General features: G+C 41.5%; 1 protein-coding gene across 2 annotated transcripts in view; it reads left to right on the forward strand.

Annotated features, from left to right (window-relative positions):
• The window catches only part of KIAA1958 (KIAA1958 ortholog), a 112,380-nt gene that overhangs the window by 74,377 nt on the left and 21,289 nt on the right, over window positions 1–16,714 (forward strand). The window contains exon 3 of one of the 2 annotated variants that reach the window (XM_074953526.1): window positions 3,695–5,346. The exons of the other annotated variant lie outside the window; for it this stretch is intronic. Coding sequence (XP_074809627.1) covers window positions 3,695–4,740 — 1,046 coding nt within the window. The 3' untranslated portion in view covers window positions 4,741–5,346. Of the gene's footprint in view, window positions 1–3,694; window positions 5,347–16,714 lie in introns of those variants that run through there. 2 annotated transcript variants of the gene reach the window in all.

Raw genomic sequence — 16,714 nt, forward strand, 5'->3', positions numbered from 1 at the left:
TTAATGAGAACACTCAGTGCCTCACAGGAGGTACTCAAGGGAGATGATCTTCAGACATAGGCAAAAGGTGGTTTTGCCCTATGCTGAGGCTCTATACAGTAGCGATGACCTATTTCAGTTACACAGGAAGAAAGAAAAGGAGGACTTATGGCACCTTAGACACTAACAAATTTATTTGTGCATAAGCTTTCGTGAGCTCCAGCTTACTTCATCAGATGCATTCAGTGAACAATACAGTGGGGAGATTTATATACACAGAGAACATGAAACAATGGGCGTTACCGTACACACTGTAACCAGAGTGATCACTTAAGGTGAGCTATTACTGGGGGGGGGGGGGGGACGGACACGGCTTTTGTAGTGATAATCAAGGTGGGCCATTTCCAGCAGTTGACAAGAACGTCTGAGGAACAGTAGGGGGTAGCGGGGGATAAACATGGGGAAATAGTTTTACTTTGTGTAATGACCCATCCACTCCCAGTCTCTATTCAAGCCTAAGTTAATTGTATCATTCTGCTTTTAGGCCCTGATTCAGCAAAGCACTGAAGCACACGAGTCAGTGGGATCCTCGTGTACTTTGTTGAATCAAGGCTTTAATACCCTAATAAGGCTATACTGTACATACACAGAAATGGAAGGATAGGATAACATAACCCTTTACAGTGACAGCAAGAGCAGGATTTTAGCCTTGTGTCTCTTCCAAATCATGTCTGTTTAGTTCCCTGACCTCCCTCTGCCCCACCCTCCAAAAAAAAGTTTTACTAATGCTAATAGTGCAGAAATAATGCAGCTGTTGAAAAACAGTTCATTTTTATTCATCATCAGCAGAAGTGCCAGCTGATTTCTGAGTCCAGATCCTTATTGTTGGTGATGATGAGATTGAAAGCAGATAGAATGCAGTTGGATTTTCAGATACTAAAGTCATCGTGTTTTGCTGGCTATTAGGGAAAAAAAACATAGTTACTTAAAAACTAAGCAATTTTCAATATGGAAGTAATTAACGGAAAATAAATATGGAACAGCATTTTTACAGAACTTCTGTTTTGATCCTAATTACACTCTTGGAAACATTCATCATATGATATACAGTATGGTGACTGTATTATGCTTTTTTCTTTGTCTTGATAAGTGAATATAGGACAATATAACTCCTATGTTTATCTGAACAATAGATGAAATACTGGAGTTGAATAGCTATCTCAAGATGCATCCATGTTGAGTCCTTGGAGACTCACTAGTTCTTTTGAATTATGTGTATATTAGAAACATTTCATCTTTGTCACAATGATCAAAGGAAAAATGTAAATATGACACCTTGTCAGACTTAAACATCTGACATCCAAATTACATACCTGTCAACATTTCAGGAAGAAAATGAAAGTGATAAATAGCAATCAAAGAGGGTGGGCATCCAGTACATTGTTCTGCCTTTAGTCCTGTCTCCTCTTTAAATTTCACAGATTTCCTCTTCCTCCTGCAATTCACTATAATGAGCGGGGGATCTGGGGTGATTGGAGAGCAGCCCTGAATATCATGGTTATGGTGTATCACAGTGCCGTCAGGGGAGGAGTAAGCTCTGCAGCACCTGGGCTCCATACAGGGCTTCTTTCCCTTCTGCAGGCAGGGCTGAGAGTGAGAACCATTCACAGGGCTAACAAGATGGGGGGCTGGAAGTGCTGGGAGTGCTTTTCATGAGAGAACGGACTCTTCTAATCTAATCTGGGAAAGTGGCCAGTTCCAGCTCCTCCTAGTGCCCAGAATTGAGGTCCAGACAATATGTAACTTCAGACCAACTGAAACATCTGGCTTATCCTCCAAAACACTTTAAAATGTGGATGATGCCAGTGTTTGAGGGCTAGCAGAAGAAAGATTGAATTTGTGAGCATCACCCACTAAACACTGGTGAGTTAACTGGCCTGATGTTATTTTGGCCTGATTTAAACAGGCCAAAGTGTTTAAACAGGAAGAGTGGGTAGTGCACATTGTCTTGTACAACATTTGTAAGTGCTATGTAAATTGAAAAATCCAGCTGTTTGCTAGGTGTTACTGTGTTCTCACTGAAATGCAAATGCCAGTACCTATTTGCGGTTGTAAATAAGGACACTCTTAAAGGCGACCTGCAAAGGGCAAAACAAAATGAAATGGTATCTAATGTTGTTTTTTAATTACGTATAAAAAGGCCTGAATCATTTCTGCTTGTTAATTGGGAAAATGTCAGAACCGAGTTCCTTTAACTACAACAGAGCATAGCTAATTCTTTGTGCTTGTCACTGAAATTTTCCTTCTTTGTGTTTGTTGTTTATCATTTTCTAATACCATTAAGCATTGTCATATACCTGAAGAGACCATTCCATCTTTGTGCTTCTAAATTACATCCTTGTATAGATGGGTAATTTGCACATGTAAAGAAAATAGTCTTTCAATATCACATGTAATTTAAATGTAAGGACCATTTTCCTTTTTATGCTTTTCATGCCATGATCAGCAAGAAAATTAGTATCTCAACAAAAGTTACCTTTAGTGATGGCTTGAACTCTGATTAACAATTGTGGTTTGATATGTCACTGATCACAAAGACCTATAAAAATATCCTTGTAGACCAGCATAAAATTGTTTTCAGATTTTGATCTTCTGCCAAGGTTTCCAGCATGAAAGAAAGGTCAGTTCCTCAAGGAGAAATGGTTCCACTCTCAAGAAGAAACCTGATTGTGTAGGTGATCTTAAGTCTAAGTGAATTTGTGGAGTGCTGTCTTGGTAGCTACTGATGTTTTTCTTCTCTGTCCCCTAAAGATGAAATATTCTCCATCTTTCATATCTGTACACTTGTAAACAGGGGCGGATTTAGGGGCAGGTGATCCAGGCGACTGCCTGGGGTGCTGAGCTCAGGGTCCTGTGCATGAATAAATACAGATTTACAGATCCTAGTGTGCAAATTTATCGTCTTATATGACCGGGAAAAATCATACATGCAAATTATGCATCAAAGTTGTGAAATGGGCTACAAATGCAATAAAAAATAAGGTACTCAGAAGTTTAACAAATGGGAGGAGGGGTCCCAAAGATGGTCCTCGCCTGGGGTGCCATTTGGTCTAGGGCCGGCCCTGCTTGTAAACTATGGATTGCACTGTAGTATGGTTATTTGCAAACCCTTTGTGTTTGGGTGTGCTGTGTTATAATGTTCTGTACATTTCTGTCTATATTTATTTAGTACTTGAAAATACATCTCATTAAAGATACTTTTTAATGGAATAAATATGATGCTTTAGTTTTTGTTTTGTTTTTTAATTGGAACCAGTACAACCTCTGGTTTCACAAATGAAGCAATTCAGAATGGGTTTAGCTACTCGAATTGGGCCCCTGCGCACAGCAGTGGAATCAATCTACAAGTTTTCTATCTCACATTTGTTCGAAAATGCAGACTTGCCTCTAGTCCCAGACTTGTCCACAAATCTCCATGCGCCCAAGTGTGCGCCAGTGACAGGAGGAGCTCATTTTGATTGTTTTTTTGCCATACTCTAGTAACATCATTTGTGAAACTGAAGTTGGCTTTTCAAACATGAGACAGGTATGTAATAATGTTTTCCAATGATCTTTGTGAAATTGATTTTTTTTTCCTTTCTTAAGGAAATTATTTTGGGGGCAAACATGTCGCACAAACTCATTGTTCCCTTGTCTATTCTTTTCCCTCTGTCAGACCAGGATGAGAGATCAGCGGAACTCAGCAGGGAGCAGAATGAGAAAACCATTCGCAGCACTCAGACAGCTCTCCGTAACTTCAGAGAGTTTCTCATCTCCAAATATCCCTCAGAAACCCGGGAAATCTATGTCATCCCTTGCAAAGAGCTCGATGCATACCTAGCCTCCTTCTTTGTGGATGCCAGACAGAAGGATGGCTCAGAATATGAGCCAAACAGCTTGGCCAACTATCAGTGCGGGCTGGAGCGCTATCTCAAAGAACACAGGTATGGATACAGTATTACAAGGGATAAAGAGTTCAAGAGATCCCAAGACGCTTTGAAGCAAAAGCAGATAGAGCTGAGGTGTAAAGGCAAAGGAAACAAGCCACACAAATCCATGAAGCTGACCTTTGCTGATGAGCTTATCCTACGCAAAAGAGGCTTGTTGAGTCGATATAATCCCGAGGGGCTGCTGAACCTTGTCTGGCTAAATAATACTAAGGCGTTTGGACACTGCACAGGTTTTCATGGGTCCACCCTCAAATGGGGGGATATCAGGCTCCGGGTGACAGAAACAGGCTTGGAATATTTGGAGTGGATGGGGCAAGAGACTGGTGATATGAATGCCAAAACCAAGAGAGGAGGGACTGATTCCAGAGTCTATGCCACCCAGCATGCTCCACAGACCTGCCCAGTGCAAGACTACAAGGAGTACGCTCAAAGACGGCCCCCTGCAATGCGATACGAAGATGCTCCTTTCTACCTGTCCATCAAGCCGGTTGTCAATTTGGCTGCACTTCATTGGTACAACTGTCAAGCCCTGGGGAAGAACAAGCTTGCAAAGATGGTAAAGACGATGTGCGAGAAGGGCAACATCCCTGGCAGAAAGACCAACTTCAGCGTCTACCAGAGCTGCAGCACCCTGTCCGAAGCACAGAGTAACCAGCTGGTGCTAATCTGTAACAATTTAAGTCAACAAGCTGCCCAGTCTATGGCAAGCCACTCCAGTTCTGGCAACTTCATAGTGTCGGCTTCTTATGACTCTTCCTCCGACACAGCTTGAAAGGTGGATTTCAATTGAACAGTTTTTTGTTAAGCGTTGAATTTATGCCCAATAATACACATCAACTGTGATTGTACACTACTTCCCCACACCTTCCCAGTGTTAATTCACTTTATAAAAAATATAAATATATAATATATTTTTCTTTTTACAAATAAGTCGATAGAAATAGTTTAGTATTACTAACATAGTATTTATAGTGTTTAATACAAAAATGAAAGCTACTTATGGGTTATAATATAATTGCAGATTTTACAAGGGCAAAATGGTTCTCAGGCAACACAAGAGAGACTGGAAATACAGTTTTTAACATGCATGCAAACAATGAGTGTAAATCCCCATGGAGGCTTACATCTTAAATCTGTTTTAAATCATCTTTGTAAAGCTTCTTATTTTGATCTCCAAGGTAGAAGGAGACAAACTTAGACAAACTGGCTGTTGCTTCTTACCTGAAAGCTTGTTCTAGTTCAGCCAGACCAGGAAATAAGAGGTGTATCCGTGTAAGCTTGTAAAATCATTTAGAGCAGATTTTGTTTTCTTATTATTGTGGTTCCTGAGGCTCATTTATGCCAGCTGGAAAAATATATAATATTCCTAAACAAAGTCCACTGAAGACTATTTTTTAACTATTTTTTGTTGTTGATTTTCTGTGATCAAAAATGTCGCTGGTCTTTAGACTATGAAATATTGTTTTGAACAATATGCAAAGGTGTAATGGCAAAAAGACTGTTATACAAATAATCTTTACTGTTTCAAACTAAGCATTGGTCATTAGTATTTTGTTTTATGTTATCCATGGAAATGCAACGTGAGCTTCTACTAAATTAGAATTTCAGCCACTCTTTCAATTTTCCAGGGAATGCAACAGTGCTGAAAAATCAGAAATCTCTTCCCAGGCCATAAAAATAGAATACAGATAAATCAAATGTGTCTTAAATTGTCATTCAACATCCATAGGAGGCATAATAGACAATTTAAATGATTTTTATATTTAATATGTGAGGGGGTAAATTAAATTCTTAAAATACTAGAAAACACAGTGAGCTAAATTCAGCTATTAACACACAGTTCCCACCGAAGACAATAAGTGTGAATATGAAAGCAGAATTTGGCTCTTAAAGACTAAATAATGACTGTTATCTTTCCAGCTGATTTACTTTGCAGTATAATTGTTAGTTAAACACAGGGAGGACACTAACAAATTAAACATTTCAGTTGGAACCTTTACATTATAATCCCTAACCTTTAAAATTAAGTATGATCATTTTGATGGTAATTGAACTGAGTTTATGCTGCATTACATATGAAAATGCTTTGCTAAGGTACCCTAGCACTGCAAAGATGAGACTTTAGACAAAACCACTAGCAAGTTGATCTGATGGCCATTGAAGTTAATGGGAGTCCATCCATTGACTTCAACGGGTGCTCGATCAGGTCATAGGTGAGCAAGCTGTCTGTTTCTTCGTTTACATTCTTTAGATCTGCAACTCTGTAGTGAGTGACATTTAAACCAGTGGAGAATAAAGGGAGGGTGAGAATAAGGGTAGCAAAAAGAAATAGAAACTGACCAACCCAATGAATATACTTTAACGGGTGCAAGGATAAAATTTTCTCCTATGCAGAGGATTAGCACAAGGTTCTATGCATCACTTCAGCCTTATTCTGAGGTCTTCAGTGGAATGTTAGTAGCATGTCGACCTTGTGTTGACCCTCTGCACAAGCATGAATTTCACCCCCAAAGAATCTCTCTCCCACCTGACCTTGTAACACATATCAACTCTAAAGCAACTTGTGTGTGGCACAATCTGCTTTTGAACTCCCAGTGATACCTACATATCAGTGCACCTGTGGCACTACAGGGCTTTGATTTCTTGTGTGCTTGCTAAACCAGAGTTTTGGACAAGAGGGTAAAATCACCAAGAGCTACTACTCTACCCATCTTTCCGGTCCCTGAGTTACTAACAGATACAGTACCCTTTCTTCCCCACTGTTGAGGACTTTGGGGTAGACGTTTGTTTGGCTGGAGTCAGGTCAAGATAGCTGATAGCTCATACTGCAAGTTCTTACTGGCTCTACAAGAGGCATTGGTCTTGATTTTGAACATTGCATTTGAGGCCAAAACTTACGCCCATGGGCATTAGCGTCAGGTGTGCCACTGAGTTCAGTGGATCAGGATACTTGGCCCTTTAGGGTGTGTTTACACGGGAGTTGGAGCTGTGATTGGAGAACAGATTGGCGTACCCATGCTAGCTTCAACCTCACTCCCACATGTAAAAACAGCAGCGCCAGTGGGGCGGCCTGGGCTAGCAATGTGAGTATGTGCCCAGGCTCACTGATGTGCTCGTGCGGCCTGGGCTGAGCTAGCTTGGGTATCCCACCTGTGCTGCAGTCAGACCTCCGATTGCAGTACAGACATAACCTGAGTGAAAGAGGAGGGAAAATAATGGACAGTAGGTGCTGGCGATGGGCCTCCTAGGGCTTTTAGATGGTGCCTGCAAATAAATGTGCCAATGCCCCACACCATTTGGATATCCAAATGCCATTCCTGTGACTCACCCACATGCCCTGTCCTAACATGCTTCCTTGGAGAGACTTGTGGTGGCGACTGTCTCTGTGATGTTCAAGGTGCTGTAGAATCCCCTTGTTTGACCTCTCTGCTCCCACAGAACAGAACTGCAGTGTCTTTAGGGCATCTGGCTCCTCCCGCGGCTGAGCAGGAGACACAGGGCACCCGTTGAACCGAGTGGCAACACCACCATGAGAGATAGTAATGCATCCCTCTCGCGGGTCTGGTCAGTATTATGGAACCCGTGTAGGTAGGACCTGGAATTGTTAGCTGAGATGAATTGGTTTGCGGTGTGATTTCTGCCTTTTCATATTTTCTGATCAAGCTTTGTCTCCCTGATTGGCCCCATACAGCGTAAAAAGAAATACATTTCTCCACCAAACACTTGAAACGCTGCTTTGTGCATGCGAGGGTTGTGTTTTAGGGTATGTGTCCACGCAGCAGCTGCAGTAGAATGGGTGGCGGCTTGCTCTAGCCAGCCAGGTACGTACCCAAAGGGTCAGGTGAAATTGTGCTCGGGTGGGTTGCCGGAGCTGCTGCTCATATTGCTATTTTTAGCATGCTAGCTTCTGCAGAGCTAGCACCTGTCTGTCTACCCATGCTGGGAATTACACCTCCCAGCTGCAGTGTAGTCATCCCCTTAGACTTACCAGAGCCTTTTACTCTGTCTGGCTGGAGGCAAGTCTAATCAGAGTAGATCATTAAGGAAGAAAAGGCACTAAGATTGCTGAATGCACTTGGGGAGCAAAAGCAGTTCCATTGCTTTTTGCTTCTCAATCCATATTTCCCATACCCTTCCTGCCAACTCCCATTTCCACAGTGTTTGTCTGTTTGGCATTTACAAGTTTGAGTTTGGGTTCACGTCATAGGCAGGGCATTAATCTAGATATAACCATGAAAGATAGCAGCTCTGCTAGTTCCCATGCTTAGGAATCATTGTGTATTTTGGAGATTGGGAGGGAGGGGCATGTTTATTGCATTTATTTTATTTTTAAATACATGTTTGTGTATTTAGCCTTTTCTTTTGTACTTTCTGACAGCCCTAACAAGTAACTCAGGGTTACAATAGACTGAACTTGCCATGCCAGTGGCAGAATGCTGGAAAGCTTTGCTAGGGATGGTCAGCGCAATACAGAGCTCTCTAGTTAGACTCTTTGTTGAGGTAGCTTTGAACACATAGGGCCAGAATCTGATATCTGTATAGTATGGTTGCCACTGGCTATGCCCCCACTGCCAGCCTGACCCTCCTCCCCCCAGCAGCCTGCCCCCACACCCATCCTGCCCTAGGAGCCCGTGGCATGTTACACACACTCAGAGCAAGACCAGGGCATCGGCTGGACTTCAGCGTGTTGTCCCCCAGCTGCAACTCACATGGCCAGCAGCAAATAAAACCTGACATGCCACATCCGCTGACCAGGAACAAGCAAGGCAGCAGAAAAACTGGCCTGGCCAGGTGGCAACCCTACTGAGTAGCACCATACTCCAACAGTAGACCCATTGGCGTCAAAGGGCACTTGGACGAAGGTGCTATTCAGTCTGAGTAATGGTATCCGAATCTGGACCATAAAGGAGGTGCTATATACGTCTTTATTAATATGCCTGCTGTACGTTTTAATTTAACCTGTCAAAATAGAGCTTTGAGAAGTGAGTTCAAGTACTTCTCTCTTTTTTAACTTTGGGAAAAATGAGTGTAATGACTCTTCCTGTGCGATATTTGCTTGTTGAATTAGCTGTAAGTGGGAATGTTATTGTCTCCGCAGTGTGAAGCTTTCCTGTTAGTAAAGCCACAGCAGTGCAGCCAGGACATAGTTCCGTAAATTGCCACAAGCCTTTTAACCCTTTATTTCTACAGAAACCAGGGGCTAGATTCTGTCACCCTTACTCCATGATCAGTCCCACTGAAATCAAAGGGACTAGTCGTGAAATAAGGTATTACTCATAGCCAATGACCTGAGCCATGTGAAATGATGGAGGAGTTGGGAAACTTGTAAAAATGCCTTGAGAGTCTTTGTCTGTGCTATTGACTGACTCCTGTCCTAATGTAAACACTGGCGTGGGCTCTGTGCATTTTAAACCAAGTTAAGAAAAGTAGCACCGTTTAAAAGTGTTTAGTATGGTTCGCATCAATATGACGGCCCTCATTTACACCTAAGCAAACCCACTGGCTTGAGTGGGGTAACTTGGGCATAACTGAGTACAAAATTTGGTCCTCTAATTTATTTTAAAGTCTTAATACAGCTACACAAACCCTGAGCAGGAGAGAGATTTCAGAGCCACTGTTTTTGTTGTGCAAAGTAGGCTTTGCTGAGGTTACTGCATGACCACATTGTCCGTTCTTGCAAAACAACTCGCAGTAAAAAGCATGACACTAACAAGTGTAGTAAATGTAAGGCAAACCGTCTGTTTAAAAAGCCAAGAAACAAACCTGGACATGTGTTATGATCACCCATTAAAATAGACACAGGTGAGTTCATCTGAAAGTGGTCCTTCAAATACATGCATATGAGTCTATTTGAATGACTGGACATTCAGATATGTGCCCCTATGGATACTAGAACTGAATGCTTATGCCTTGTTTTAATAATCACTGGTGTCTATCTCTGGGGTTATTTCATGTTTGCACAAAACACCTGTTTCACTATGTGATACTCCATGCTTGAGATGGGTGAACTCTGGAGTTTTGTGAACCTTACAGTCTATTATTTGTGTTTGAAAAGGCTTGCACAACTAGTTCAAGTATATGAATCTTACCTGGGTTACACAAACTTCCACGTAGCTATGCTTTTAAATACATGCAGTTAGCATAAAAAGCCTACAGGTTAACTGTAATTACATTGCAATGTGCATAAAAAACCCTCTTCAGTTATTTTGTGTAATAATTCTACAATAATAGTGTACAAGCAACGTAACCTTGGACAATATAACAGTGCAGAACAGCTGTACTTGTCACACAGGTCTGTTTCTTGAAGGACACCAACATTGTGGAACTATTTCATATTAATATGCATTTCTCAGAAGCTACAGAGCATTGATATTTAATCCATTGTGTACTTACAGCTTTGTTTCGGCATATGAGGTGTTTTACAGGTTACATTAATACACACACTTTGCTCAAGTGTTTGATTAGAAGGAAAATCACATTTTATTACGCTGCTGGTATAGCTGATGTGCAGCACAAAACAGTATTGCCTAGTAGGAGGTGGCTTTGTGCTTTCACACTGCCTGGATTCTGGGCTGGACAAGGGGCCAGAATGGCCCTAATGTAAATTAAAATCCCCATAGCACCATGTACTATCCCTATTCTATTTAGATTCCTATATGTCCCTCATTGCCGTAGTATCTGAGTATGTTCCAAACGTGCATTAAATTACATGACTAGCATCTGTTATGTATGGTTCTTCCTTTTTCTCTTCCCCTCCCCAAGGACAATTTGTAGAAGTTTGTGATGGGGTCCTGACCCCTGCCATCCTCGATCCACCCCCTCCTTTCCTGATCCTGACATGTCCCCTACACCAGTGGTTGTGAGAAGGCAGCTCGCTTTCCCTGCACCAGGAAAATCCTTCCTCTGTCTATGGTGGCACATTCATGGCACCTGCACACTGGAGCGGGGGACAGAGTCTTTCCCCCTGAGTGTGCCTATTTCTACTCCTAACAGACACACCTGTGGTCCCTGGAGCACCGGGCCCTAGCATTCTGGTAATTGCAGGCTTAGATTTCGTAGTATGCGATCACTGAAAGGAACACCAGTGTGTCTATTTGAATGACCACACAAGCCTAGAGATGCATCTCATTGACTTATCTCATACCTGAAATCATTTAACACATGTCATTGCAGGAGATCTTTCCCACCCTGCCACGCAGGTGAGCATAGGTGAAATTCACCTTTGCACAAGGTCTATGCACCATTCAAGTCTAACAAAAGTCCTCAGAATAGGATTCAAATGGGACCTAGTGTCACTTGGCACAGGGGGTTCATTTCATCCTATAAATAGTGCCAGATATCAGGAAATAGCACTGTATCTTGTCCCATAACTCCTTGCGTTCCTCAGGGGGTTAAGGGAGCTGTGAAATCATGCTAATTTGACACAGATATATGGTATAATCTGTCCTAAGTTAAATTAAACCATTTGTTACCTTTGTGCTCATCTGGACCAGGTTTAAGATGTACAGTACATCGTTAAACATGACTGGAAACAGATACGCGTTTTGCTACACGAGATGCTACTTCTGTTGTCACATAAAAAGGCCATTCTGTTCTGACTCAGGCTATTCTGTTCTAACTCACCCAGGGACAATGAATTTTCTTTTTGCGCTTTCATGTATGTACTGGAATCTATTCTCCCATTAAGGGGGAACAGTACATAGGAAAAGATCCCAAAACGTAGATTTATTCATGGAGAGTAAACTCAAACTGTAACTTAGAACTATTTTTTAAAGTTCTGATTCTGAACCCTTTTGATTAAAAACCTTTGGTTGAAATACACCCATCAGAGTAGGAGCCAGGGAAGCCCCCCAAAGCAATTAAACCACTGGGATTCTGCTACCATGCAGGCAGGAAGCTGCAAAGTAGACACATGAGGCTACTACATAGCTCCTTCTTGTTCTAGGCATCCCAAGTGTTTTACGAAACAGTGCGTTACCATAGACACTGGGTGCCGGCTTTTCCAAACTGTTCCAGCAGTTTTATGGTGGTGTATCTCCACCGTAGCCGATAGAGTTACACCAGTGGAAAATCAGTCTGTGATAGTAAAGTGACTGCAGAGGTCAGTATGGCAGCCATTATCAACTCAGCAACAGAGCCTTAGTCCTAGTGTATCATATGTGTCTGTGTGTAAGTAGTAGCTTTTCTTTTGATTGTACAGGACAAGAGTGTCAGAACACAGCCGGCCATTCTGATGCGAACCGCAGCTTTCTCTGCCCTGTTTTTCTTAACGTCTCTCAGCTGTGCCGTATCCCCAGCGCATCTCTGCCCGTGATAGAAACGATAAGGGTGCTAGCACAGAGGAGCCGCCATGCCAGTACTTTCATCACCCTGTCATCTCGATGGGATCGGAACGGGGTTACGTGAAGCATTGCTAAGGCACTACGGTAGTGCTCCCACCATTCCTGGCACCAGCACAGCTGCACCAGTTGGGGTCCAACCCTGGGAGATTGAGAGAAAAGTGCCAGAGTAAATACAGGTAGCTAGTTATGCGTTTGTGGCTTGCAGTCTCAGGAAGGAAACAGCGAGTTTGTTATTCTTGATAATAAGCATTCATGTTAGGGAAATGGTCAAACCGACAGTGACATGTGGAGTCCCAGTTCCTCCTGATGAAGAAACGTCCGTTTAGTACAAAATTGGCTTGTAACATGGAAGTAACATTTTTCATACAATACAGTTTCCCTATTGGTGTGAGAAATTTCTTTCCCATCTTCTGTTTTCTCACTGAATCGATTAATATTAGGAGGTAATAGATACAAAATTCTATTAGTTTGATTGTGCAAATGATTTATTTGCTGCTAAATGAGTTCTCTTTGTATCGATAATGGACCTACAGTTGAAAAGGGATTAGGAGGTTAGTTCATTACAGAGCAAAGTGAAGTATCTTTAACAGTCATCTGTTTTGCAGTTTAATTTGGATCTTCAGTAATGAATGGACACTACATCCATTATGGTTGGGACTTTCAGTAGCCTAAGGGAGTTAGGTGCTCAGTCTCAATGAAATTCAATGGGATTTGGGTGCCTAAAGCTGGTACGCCTTTGAAAATCCCACTTTATATCCATTGCATTAATGGGTTATGTGTTTTTTTCCCATTGTTATTTTCTACTGTCTATAAATCTCATGTAAGTAACTGAGTTGCCAACTGAGGTGAAAAATTAATAAAACACAAGTTTTTATTTGGCATAAAAAACCTGATTATTTGATGCTGAAAGAAAATAGACCTTTTAATTCAGTTTCAGAGATATTATCCTTGCTATTTTTTAATAGTCTACTTGTTATAAAAAGACAGTCTGACACTTCCTACGCCTGGAATTTGACCTGCTTTACAATAGCTATAATCTTGTGGAAAATGTCCTGCACATCCTCAGGGCAGTCGTCTCAGCTTGCGTAAATTGGTGTGTAGCTCCATTGACTTTCATGGAGTTAGGCCAGCTTAACCCAGCAGAGAATCCAACCCAGAGTATTTATTGGATTTGGGTATTTTTATTGAAATCCACCTCTCCTTCATTAAGAAATTTAAAACACCTCAGGCAATAACCATGGCTTTTATAGGGCCTAGATTTTTTTAAAAAGTTTTGTGCTCTGCTTATGCAGCTACATCAGAAAGAATGCAAAAAAACCCCACATGTAAAACCCTAATGAATTCTAGAGATGAGTTTATACCCTCTGTGATGTAAGTGCTCAAAAAAGTGATATTTAGTGCTATTTTAACTAATAGAAATTTTTCACAGGAGACTAGAAGATTTGAAGGGTGCAGGTCATCAGAAAGGGAGCCTTTCCCTTGTAGGTCATTGGTTTAAATCAGGTCCATGTTGACAGTGACTAGAGTTCATTCTGTCTCATAGTTATTTGGCTAGTTACCATATATGAGACGACTTGGTGGTCTCGATGTAATGCCTAATGGAGATGATTGATGAATGTGTCTGTATCACTAAAAACGTCACTGTTGTTTACAGCAGCCGGAATACTTGGTGGTAGTTTCAGTAAAGGCCAAATGAGATGAGGAATTTTAGAGGGCAGCATGAGGAACTTGCACTGCGACAGCTGCAACTTCATAGAATCATAGAAGTCTAGGACTGGGAGGGACCTTGAGAGGTCATCTAGTCCAGTCCCCAGCATTCAAGGCAGGACTATGTAATAAATAGCCCATTCCTGACAGGTGTTTGACTAACCGGTTCTTAAAAACTTCCAGTGATTGAGATTCCACAACCTCCTTTCATGTATGTTAGCAGGAATAGAGCTCAGGAGCTTTGATTCTAAATGGTATGCTTGTGGTAGAAGCACTCTTACCTTCTGTGGGCCAACATGTAGGGCATGTCTACACTTACCTCTGGAGCAATCAATCCAGCAGGGGTCGATTTATCGCGTCTAGCGAAGACACGATAAATCAACCGCCAAGTGCTCTCCCATCGACTCCGGTACTCCACTGGAGCAAGAGGCACAGGCGGAGTCGACGGGGGAACGTCAGCAGTTGACTTACCGCAGTGAAGACATGTATTTATTATTCATGTCGCTGAAGTTGCGTAACTTAGATCGATCCCCCCGCAGTGTAGACCAGGCCGTAGAGGACAACATAATCACATACACTTCACCAGCATTGCACTTTGACCCACAAGCATTGACATCCTTTTTTTCCTCTTGAGTTATGCTTTCAATATCAGTCTTGAGAAAACCCAAAGTGAAAAGAAATCAAAACAACTGATTTTCCCCCTGATTTCACATCAAAACTACACAAAACTTTCACTCAGTTTCAACAGGAAACCATAAATCAGCCCAAGTTGGTTTGAAATTGGGGCTAACTTTGCATCGCGCAACCCAAAACAGAACCTGCAACCCAGTAACAATTTTGCAATGATTTCAGATTTTATTGTGCGTCCTGCTCTCATGGCAGCCATCTAGCTTTGTGTTACAACAGAAAGCTTTGTAAAGGAGATAGAAGGGGTTTAGATGTTTTTATTTAATATGTTGACAGGCTTTACTAGTTTCCCTTGTCTTAGTGTTTGGTTACAGGATACTGTAATGTATATATATGGCTTCTAGAATCTTTCTGGTCAAATTAGACTGTGAAATGACTATGCGACTTTCACTCTGGGGTAATCACCAGTTTGCTCTGCATTGCTGCTGATTGGATTCCCCATCTGTGGTTAAAAGTATTTAATGTTTTTACTTCTCACCTAAGGAACATCAGGCTTGAGAACAGACCAGTTAAAGAAATCGTTTCCTAGGATTTAAGGCTCGAGAAATAAAAGCAAAGTTTAGAAGAAAAGGGAAAAAAAGGAGCGATACTGGGCTTCTATATGATTTTGAATAACTTCATTCAGGAAGACAAATATGCTCATAGCAAAGAAGAGAGAGCAGCCAATGAGTTACGATTGTGGTAGTAATTTTCTTATGAGTTAATTTTTTTCCCTGTGCGCCAGTCATAGGTCCAAATCTTACAAGCTCTGACTAAAATGGGAATTTTGTGCATAAAATACTTGCAAGATTGGATCCTAAATGTAACTCATATATATGTATACATATATGTGCGTGTGACTTATACTGCGTCTCTATACATAATATATATACTGTACATTTATATAGATACAGAAAGTATTAGAGCATATACAGAAAAAATCTTACTCATTTGTTCATTAATTTTATTTCAGAATTGTTTTCTGAATATCTGTTCTTCCTGTGACCTATATAATATATTTTTGGGACTTATTCTGCCTTCTTTACTCAGGAAGAATCAGGCTCACTTTAGGGAATATTTTAGCTGAAAAATGAGATCTTAATAGATTATAAAATCATGCCATAGAAATTCTTGCCAATTTCATAGCACGAGATGAAGGAAGGAAAGAAAATGCTTTCTAAATAAACATGCTTCCTGCCCATTGATCCATACTGACAGCTTCCATGTACTAGAGGAGGAGTTTTAGAGGCTTGATTGACTAAACTCTTTGAGGGTTGCATGGGGTTTAAGTGAGGGCAGAACTTGGTCCTAAATGTATAAATTTTAGCCAAACTCCAACTGTTCTCTGCAGAATAGAAAGGAGGGATTTCATTAGGTAGGGGGCATAAGACTGCCAAGTGACATAAGCTACTACAGAAATAAATTTGGTGCTGTACACGCTCACTTCATTTCACTTCTGAACTCTTTTTGCCATTACACAGGGATGGAGGTGTCCACAGTTCTTCGGCACTCCTTCAGGTCTCTGGAATGTGTTCGTAGGTCTTGGAGTTCCAGTCCTTTTCTCTTCAAACTTCTCTTGACCAGAGTCTTTCCATCATATCCTGTCTTGCTGTCCTCTTCCTCCCATGCTTTCTTTGCTTGGTTGTTCTTTTCCAAGTCTTCTCCAGTCCGCCTCAAACATGTGGTCTCCAGCTATCTGTCATTGAGAGCTAGGGTGACCGGATGTCCTGATTTTATAGGGACAGTCCCTATATTTGGGGCTTTTTCTTACATAGGCTCCTAATACCCCCCACCCCCATCCCGATATTTCACACTTGCTATCTGGTCACCCTATTGAGAGCCCCAAGTTCATTTTCCCCCAATCTCTTCCATGTGCATCCTGTCTACTTTCTGCTTGCCTGCCATCTTCCTCAGTATGTTGTTTTCTACTGCCTGTTTCTTCTTTTCTTCCAGCTAGGTAAAACACACCATATATCAGGCAGGGACAAACTCATACAGCATGCACTTTTCCTTTCAGTTTGTTACTTAACT

This window comes from Natator depressus, chromosome 5 (assembly GCF_965152275.1).
Source record: "Natator depressus isolate rNatDep1 chromosome 5, rNatDep2.hap1, whole genome shotgun sequence".
Lineage (NCBI taxonomy): Eukaryota > Metazoa > Chordata > Testudines > Cheloniidae > Natator > Natator depressus.